Source organism: Odontomachus brunneus, unplaced genomic scaffold (assembly GCF_010583005.1).
Source record: "Odontomachus brunneus isolate Ranch 3 - 2012 unplaced genomic scaffold, Obru_v1 Obru_scaffold_012, whole genome shotgun sequence".
In the NCBI taxonomy this organism is placed as follows: Eukaryota; Metazoa; Arthropoda; class Insecta; order Hymenoptera; family Formicidae; genus Odontomachus; species Odontomachus brunneus.
This window is the reverse complement of record NW_022639462.1, coordinates 1,336,005-1,345,252: the sequence shown is the minus strand read 5'-3', so window position 1 is coordinate 1,345,252 and position 9,248 is coordinate 1,336,005. Positions and strand designations below refer to the sequence as shown.

Here is a 9,248-nt window from a genome sequence, read left to right as displayed (position 1 = left end):
GATGCAATATTCACGAGTGTGGAACTCGTTAATGGACGCAGCCGAGAGATCGCTCATAAATTCATCTTGCGCGTGCTGAATTTCATCTCGACGGCGCGTCCTTTCTTCAAAGCGATCAATACGCGCGAACCTTTTATGATCGCGCGACTCAGGACCCTCCGTGACGCACAGCGCACTAATTAGAATAGGGCGTTACTTTCATAGGATGTGAGAGTAGACGCGCTGTGAGAGTAGACGCGCCACGATGAAACTGAGTTATGCATATTACGAATTCTCTCTCTCTCTCTCTCTCTCTCTCTCTCTCTCTCTCTCTCTCTCTCTTGCGCGTTATTCGAATTTTTGCATGTCTGCAAAGGATTCCCTGGAGACTCGCGAAATAACTCGTAGCACACGTGACGTGCATCGTATTGAGATCGGACCTACGGGTGAGGAATTGTCCGGGTGAAGGAATTGCGCGTCATATCGATAACAATTGATTTTATTATTACAGACTATAAGGATTTATCTCGTTACAATGAGCACATACGTATAAAATAGATTTTACATGTCGCCGCACGGAAAAGGACAGTAAGCGCACGATCGTAGGACGGTTCCGAACTTGCGTTCGCTCCGTTTGGCCGGACTTCCGGCGTGAGCGTGACGAGAAATTCGGGTCGGATCGGCGAAGGAATCGCGTCTTTCCGCGCTATGGACCCGGGATTGAAAGTGGTACAGTTCCGATGAATTCTGAATTCTGATCTCGCGCGCGCGCAGAAGTCACTGCTACATTTTTATTCGTGAAAGTGGAATTGTTAAAGTCAGCGTGAAGTCTACTGTTATCTCATAATATCTCTGTAACGTATGATGAACCAAACTCTCTCTCTCTCTCTCTCTCTCTTTCTCTCTCTTTCTCGTTGACGTTATATCAGCTTCAAATCCCATTTGGACAGCTCGGTACAGGCGAACGCGACGACCGTGCCCGACATATTGTCTCGCCGTTGCGTTTTCAAGCGCGCATCGTCAATATCGACAACTGTTCAAATATCTGATCCAACGTGCGGCCTAAGCAAACAAATCAGTAGCGCGTATGATTTCGATCCGAGGGACAGTTATCTCGATTGTCGCGTATAAGCTCGCGTCTCGTCGTTATGCGCGCAATATTTTCGGAGTTGCCACCGCTGTTGTTGTTGTTGCTGCTTTTACTGCTGCTGCTGTCGCGCGCGCACACAGCGCAGCGATACAAATATCCGTGTAAAAACAAAGATCCGTGTAAAAACAAGAAAAAAAAACGTGTTTACGATTTAACAAGAGAGTATAAATAAGACTAGATTTCGTTAGACGACATTTTTCAACGATTCGCTTAGAAAAGTATGACGTAGCGACGATACCGTCGCTCGAGTCTCACTCTATGATACCACCCCAAAATGCATTATACATACACATACACACACACACACATACACACGCACACATACACACAGTCCCGTTCTGCGAGCAATAAATTCCCCCTCGGATATATATCTGCGGTCCCAGCACGGCGAGCGCGAAATCACTCTTTGGTTGATCCATCCCCTGTCGCGACTTTATGTACATTTCCAGTCTGTCATCTTTGGCACTAAGCTACGGTCGAGTTTGCACCGTCGTCGTGACGCGCGTCATGGCACGATGCTGACGATCAAGTTTACGCTTTTGACGCAGCAGAACGCACGGCTGACAACGAACGCGCTCGACGTTCGCTGTCAAGTGCACGCGCCGAATTACCATTCGAACATCGATTTTGACACTCACATCGAGCGAGCCTCGGCTGTATATATACGCGCGAAAAGCTCGAGTTTTTCACGAACCGTCGGTAAGACCCGGGTCTAAAAGAAAATGCGTCGCACCGCGCTATGACCTCCGTCGAGCGACCTCACGTGAGGGGCAGTGTCCGATGATCCTCGACGAAGCTGTTGGGCACATCCAGCAGGTTGCCGCGAGGCGAGTGAACGAGAACGGCGCCACCGTCGACGTCGACGTCGGTCACGTCGCCATCCGTCGTTGCGCCACCACCCTCACCGCCGCCGCCACTGCCGCCACCGCCGCCGCCGCCGCCGCCGCCACCACTCAGCTCGCGCACGTTGCCGGGTAGATAGTCCTTCCAGCTCCTGAACAGGTACCTGGTGAACTTCCTGAGCTGCCGGAACTTGCAATAGGTGGCACCCTCTGCGGATTCCAGCTGCTGCGTCTGGATGAGGAAGCCTTTCTCCTTGAAGGTCTGCTCGAGTTTCTCGCGTTGCAGGGACTTCCGTGTTTTTCTCTTGCGCCGGCCGTCGTCCTGGCCGGCGTTTCGCTGGCACGCCGCCGGTGGCTGGATCCTTTCACCGGCGGCGCTGAGGAAAGCACCGGCGGCCGAGGAAGCTCCGGACTGGCCGGCCGGCTGTTGCAGGGCTTCCCGTGGAAAGAACTCGTAACCCCGCATACTCTTGTCGCCGGTGCCGCTGTAGTAGCGGAAGTTACCGCCCGAGTCCACGGAGAGGCTCTTCTTCTCCTGCAGGCTGGGCTTGGCGCCGCCGGTGAACTTGAACTTGCATATGCTCACTTCCGTCGCCGGGTTGTTGTTCTCAGTCGGCATGGGCGGTATAAATATGGCGGAGCGCTTCCGCTTGGTCGGCTGTTGACCCTGATGTTGGCTCAGAGGCGCGTTTCTCTTTGGTCTCGGCGACGGAGGCGCGTTCGCCGACACTGGTGCCGCTTGAGACGGAGCCGGAGGCACTGGAGGCCCGCTCTTCGTCTCCATCATCGAGTATATCGACTTGGGTACGATCTTCTGCTCTCTCGGCGGCTGATCCGCCGGCAGCGCTCGCGAGGGACACTTGTCACCTTGCGCTACCTTCTGGTAGTACAGCAGTTGCGACTGCAATGCCATTGGGTGGATAAACACGCCGGCGTTCGGCCAGTACACGAAGCCGGAGTTGGGGCCGATCATCGGATCGATGACGTTGTTGTTGTGATTGACCAAGTTGCTCGGCCGGTGACCTGGGTCCGAGTAATTGGCCGGTTCCGACGTGAACCCGCTGGCGCTTAGGCATTCCACCTCCTCACCGTCGCTCGACGTCTCACTCTTCACTTGGCCGGACTCGTACACGTTCCCGTGTTTCCTCAACAGTCGTATCTTCAGCTGATTGAGGTCTCTGATGCAGAGATTCAGCGGTTCGTCCTGCTCCCTCGTGCCCTCCGACAACGCGAAGCTCCGTCTAGTCTCTTGAGTCAGCCGCTTCTCCAACAGACTGCTGATTCGGTTTTGCACGTCGGTCCTCTGAAAGGGCACATGAGGCGACACACGGTCCCGAGGCTCTTGTTTATCCCGCGGTGACAGCCTCTTCTCCTCGTGACCCGGCGTGCCCGGCAGTATCGTGCCGTAGTTCTTGAAGATTAGATGACAGATATCGGCCTTCTTTGGCTTCCGTCCGCGTCTGGGCTTGCTGTTGTCCAGAGTGATCTCGCCCATGTACGGCAGATCGGAATACTTCATCGGCGGTCTGCTAGGTGTCTGTGTCTGCTGAGCGTGATGGTTGGAATAAGGCGTGTTGTAGGCCTGCGAGGACGCGGAGGTGATGACGGACCGTCTGGTGCCCGCTTGGACCGCTTGGTTGTGGTGGCCGAAGGTCGTGGGGCATTGCGGTGATGGAAGCTGGGGACAGAGCTCCTGCTGCATCGCTGCGATCCGCTGCAGCCAGCCGTGCACGTCGGCGATGGGACTCGGGGTGGACGTTGAGCTCGTCGGCGCTGGACTCGGTGCCGTTGGCTCGATGGCGCGCGGTGGCGGCGATGAGTTGAGGTTCTCTTGAGCGAGCGACGCCTCGTAGTGGTCCAGGTACTCCGGCGGTAGCGCCTGATGATGGAACTTGAGTTTCCATCGCGATTTCCTGCGGCCGCGGCTAGAATACACGACATCGTTGTAGTTCAAGACGATACCCGAGTCGGAATTTTGATTCTATATTAACCCCGCACATTTTGTCGTAATTGGAAGAATCAGTCTTGAAGGATCAATCTCAAGGTTAAATATTTCCGAAGTACTCGAGAATTTTCTCCGAAGGATTTTGAAGTATGAAATTATATTATCTATTGATGCTAAAAATTGTTATCGCTGTTTTCTTCAAGTTTTGAAGAATTTATGGTAAAGGTGTAGAAAAAGGGCGCCACCTCCGATCAGCCTGATCTTGACATATGTCATAGAGGTCACCCTTCTGAGTGACCTTCTGAAGATTTTAGCCGTCGCTCATTGTTTGTTAAAAAATTATGGACTGACTTAGGTTTAGGTTCAAATAAACATAATTTTCTACAAAACGTTGTATATGTTGTATATACTATATTATATTAAGCGTCAGTCATTCTTTATTAAAGTGTTCAACTTTTGTATTAATGTGACAACAGAAAACACAAAAATTAAACACTTTAATAAAGAATGACTGACGCTTAATGTAACGATAGGTTGGGTTAGGTTAGTTTTAAGGGAGTGTGCGGGGGACGTAGCCTCCCGCTAGTTGTTCGATATCGCACTTATCTTTCGATATTGCTCGTTAACGGGACACAGTATCGAAAAATTGTAATATATTTTTCGGACTTCTTTCATCAATAATTTTTTAACAAACAATGAGCGACGGCTAAAATCTTCAGAAGGTCACTCAGAAGGGTGACCTCTATGACATATGTCAAGATCAGGCTGATCTGAGGTGGCGCCCTTTTTCTACACCTTTACCGAATTTATTTCAGAACTGTTTAATATTAAACCATTTCTCAATAGTCTACCTGCGTTTAATCTTTTTTATTACGAATAATAGTTCATATACGAATTTATAATTTATTATATTTGCAATCAAAGACCATAAATAATTTACAATTATTGATTTACAAATGCTGATATTTATTTCTCTAACAATAGTTCTTGGTATGTGAAACTTCGCCTTGAGTCTGCCAACGCCCGTTTCTTTTTTTTTTTTTATTTCCGCGTAGCCTTGTTACTGTACCGAATTATCATTTAAATGCTTATGTGGATATTAAGTAACTTCCTTTACCTCGTAATTTTTTGTTTCTTAGCTCATTTGAATATCCAAATCCTATCGAAATTCCGATATAAAAAAGGAATAACAAAAATTATGAAACGTTGGTGTCATTTATTTATATCAATTATTTAAGATATGCTTATCGCATATATTTATCTGCGATTATATAATCAATACGTTGCTTATGAAAATCAAGAATAAAGATAAAATGCAGGTAGGTATTGATCGAATATTAAATAATTCCCGAACACTTTTTTACACTTACAAAAAATTTCAACATAGAAAAAATGATGGCAAGTTAAACGATTCGTAGCGTCAATCAAAATTTTGATTCTACTTTCAACCTTGTGCTATCTCACTCAACATTTATTTTGAAACTTAAATATCGGCCTCTTTCAATTCTATTTAATCCATCCGAGTCGAAATTTTGATCCTATTTTTAGTCTCACTACTCCGTTCAATATTTATTTTGACGCTAGAGAAAGTGAAAAGAAAAATTTCGGACATCAAAGTCAAAGTAAGAGTAAATTGTATCATTAGAGTTAAACCTGCTTAGCTCCTGTTATGCGTTGTAGAATTCAAGGTTTAACATAGGGCCAAGATTTCGACTTGGGAAGGTTGAGCAATAGTTAGTGCAGTGTTTTAATTTGATATTCTTCATTGATCTTTCAAGCCTGACGGTATGTGTAGGATTAATGACGAGTGATGAAGATTGATGACGATGATGAGAGATTGATGAAGAAATTTCATCTCTAAATGCGCGATACTGAAAGGCCAAAGGGCTTTAAGGAAATCGCATGGTAATGCCAGGAAACGTCGTCATAACGATCGATGTTTATAAGAAAGGAAGAAAGAAGACCACGCGACCTCCGTTATTCGGTATCGCGACGACGTATCGCAAAGCGATAGAGCAAAGTAGACGTTATCCTCTTACGAACGCGAAGGGATTAACCTCTCGTGGAAAGAAAGGTATTCAAAGTGGCATGCGCTCGTAGAGCAATTGATATCGCTGCTTCATTAACGCGTTTGCTCGGCGACTGCATTCCGAACCACACCTTAACGGTGCTTTATAGCGACGCCTTCGCGCGTATGCAGAGAGCGTGTCTCGCGCGCTTCTTCTTCTTATTCTTCGTCGTCCACCTCTTCTTCACATCTCTAGCCGGCCGGTCCGTTTAATGAAATTCAATAATAACGGTGATCGACTCTCTTGCTCGCGGCGCGTCTCACTGACGCTACATCCGCGAATACTTTTTCCGCGCGCGTCCAAGACTTTAGAAGAGTCGCTCGGCACGAACCAGTTTCCCGGCGCCTGTCTTTCTTGCCGTCGGCCATTTGAAGCACTTTCCTGGACACTGCCGGTTTTACGTTAAAGACGTCGTTAGTGACGCGACGAAAAAGAGTAAGAAAAGAAAAAAAAAATTACCAGAGAGAGGAAAAGAGCGGCCGAGTCGTTGACGCGCGCTGCAAGCCGATGTAAAAGGCGCTGCGAGACACGCTCGTTACGCGCTTGTTCGCGCGCGTCTCGCTTTTATTACTCTATCCGATTGCGCTCAAGTCGCATTGCGTAGAATAGGAAGGGAAATGAATCACCTGGGCCGCCCTCGATTAGCGGGGTCCGGGACGGTCAGCGTGGAATTCTCTCCCAGGCCCTGAATTTGATGATGAGCTACCTGCTGTCCGTGCTTGCCGTCCAGCGAGCTCGCGGCGTTGCTTGCGTCCACTTGCGAGCTGGCGAAATCACAAGAGAACTTTCGTTCACCGACGCTCGCGAAGTAAGCTATCGTCGACTCTCTGGCCGGCGATAGGTACGGCTATGACGCGGAATAAGATAGTCAATCCACTCGACTGCTAGTCCACCGAAAGAGCGTGCATTTGATTCGACTTATCGAGCCGTGACGCGACACGTAGACAAGGCGAGTGTCTCTCGGTGGTGAAGCTCGAGGAGTCGACGACTCACCTCAACGTGTTCGCGTCGCGACTTCGCTCTTCCTCCTCTTGCGGCTCCTGCTTGACGGCCATGTGGATTAGAGGCGGTAACGGGCAGCGTAAGTGCACTGAGTGATGCAAATGATGCTGCAGACCGGCGCCGTCGGTGAGACCACTGTCTATGCCAATCGACTGTGCGCGCGGCACGACTTCCTCGGTCTGCATAGTGCCGCCTGAAAATTCGAACATCGCATGTGAGCCGTCGTCGAAGCCGGCCGCTGCTCGCGCAGTTACAATCGACTTGTTATTATCATTCCACGTCCGGTTTCGTAATCGAAAGAAGAAGATTTCACCGCCGATTCGTTCCTCATTAAGGCAAAGATTCCCGGACATTTCTTTATCTTTAATCTTTAAATATGAATGTTTAAACTTTCAACGTAGAATATATTTACTCAAATACGTACATATATTTCATGTTGAAAGTTTACACGGGGAAAAAAGATTTGGTTGAATTTACCAAATATCTGGTCGAATATGAACGATCCAAAAATTCCGATTGAGGTAATCCGAGTTTTGTTTAAGTTAGCAAGATTTTTAATTAACCAGACATGTTTGGTTAGTCTACCAAAAATCTTGTTAACTTAACAGAAGTTAACAGAATTCGGGTTACTTCAGTCGGAATTTCTGGATCGTTCATATTCGACCAGATATTTGGTTAATTCAACCAAATCTTTTTTTTCCGTGTAAATATTTAAGGACCAAAACAAAGAGAGTGTCCAGGATTAGGTATATTTCTGGGTATTGGTACTTTTACCTTACTTGGCGACGTAACGTCGGGCCACTCTCGATTTTCGTTGGACCGCTTATTAGGGGAAAGAAAAAGAAGAAAGGGGAAAAACAAGACCGGAAGCAGCAGTGGTAGCCTCTCGCGCGAACGGCTTCCACTTTCTTTTTTTTCGGCGTGCGAACCGCCGGGGCAACGCGGATCTCCTCGGGAAAGGTTGCGCGTGGGCTGACGTCGGGGATCTGTGCCGGCAAGCTGGTTGCGGAATACTCATAACCGTCGTATTAATGAGCGTCGGATTAATGCCGCGCGCGCTGGAGATTGCGTTGCGTAGATTTGACGGGCGTGAGAAATGGCAGAAACTAAACAAATGCCGGCATGCAAATGGACTAACGATAAAGTGCGCTCTCGCTCTCGTCGCGTTGCACCATCGGTGCGAGAACCGGGCGTGGGCGAAGCCGCGTGTCCGTTCAAGGCTTCGAAATCGTAACAATGGCGGGCATTGCGGATCTGTTACGCGACGAGGACCCCGTTTAATAAGACACTTCGTCGCTCTCGACGGCTCGAGCACCTGTCGCAGGACCCGAGCAATTCTTCATCGAATTCTGGAGGTGTCTTAAAGACATCCAACTGTACACCGTCGCGCACGCCGTTGCGCACAATCACGACATCACGCGCGTCGTGTTATTTACGATTATATCTCGTACACTCTCGTGTATGATTTGTGTATGCATGAAGACTCCTCTATAGAATACGCGGAGTAAGCTTGACGTGAGTTGGAGTAAATCTCTTACTTGAGAGAAATACTTCCGGGGTAAGGAAGCTGTGCGGGAACATTTTTATTTCTTATTCCAACTTACTCCGCGTATTGCAGACGAGGCTTGATATTTCATCGTTGAAACACTTTTTACTTATACACTTCCTTCGAGTGAATCAGTGAAAATATTTCTGATTAAATCAGCAATACATTTAAAGAAAACGATCTTGCAGTTATAGCGGAAATTATCTGGATACGAAAAATTGGCTAAAACGGATAAATGACTGACAAACACTACGATATCGCATATATTTTGTAGGATCTATTTGAAGGTATAAACGCTTTTGGAGCGCTTAAGGAGGCTTTTACATTCGCCGGCCGTAAAAATAGCCTATTTTTACGAATTTTTAAAAGAAAATCTATTATATATAGGAAGATGCGGTTTTTTCATGGAATTGTTTAACATTTAAACTCCAAAAAAAATTTTTTTTATTCATAAAAAGATGCGTTTTAATGCCTCCAAATGGCGATCGAATTAGCGATCATCAGAAAAACACACCTCCATTTTTTCGCATCTCTTTTTTTTTACTGATAATTCGTCTCCGTATGGCTTTTCATTGAGTAAATTTTTAAAAGTTTTGCTGTCTCCATCGCCTATATAATTTTCGTACATAGCGTCGTGTAAATCTTATGAACGTTTGAACATTTCAATAATGCCGTCGACTTCCATTTTTCCAGCGCTTCCTGAATGATTGATCGT

The 9,248-nt window shown here is 47.3% G+C and overlaps 1 protein-coding gene across 2 annotated transcripts; it reads right to left on the bottom strand.

Moving 5' to 3' along the window:
• Positions 1-462: 462 nt before the first annotated feature.
• Positions 463-9,235, bottom strand: LOC116840848. Of its 2 annotated transcripts, XM_032808116.1 has the most exons (4): positions 7,762-9,235; positions 6,979-7,180; positions 6,612-6,749; positions 463-3,896 (listed from the first exon to the last, which is right to left on the bottom strand). In XM_032808116.1, the coding sequence occupies exons 2-4, from the start codon at positions 7,170-7,172 to the stop codon at positions 1,889-1,891; spliced, it is 2,340 nt and encodes a 779-aa protein (XP_032664007.1). In that variant the 5' UTR covers positions 7,173-7,180; positions 7,762-9,235; the 3' UTR covers positions 463-1,888. The 2 variants fall into 2 exon arrangements, with proteins under 2 accessions (XP_032664007.1, XP_032664006.1); XM_032808115.1 differs by lacking the exon at positions 7,762-9,235 and having other exon boundaries at positions 6,979-7,556.
• Positions 9,236-9,248: the final 13 nt, after the last annotated feature.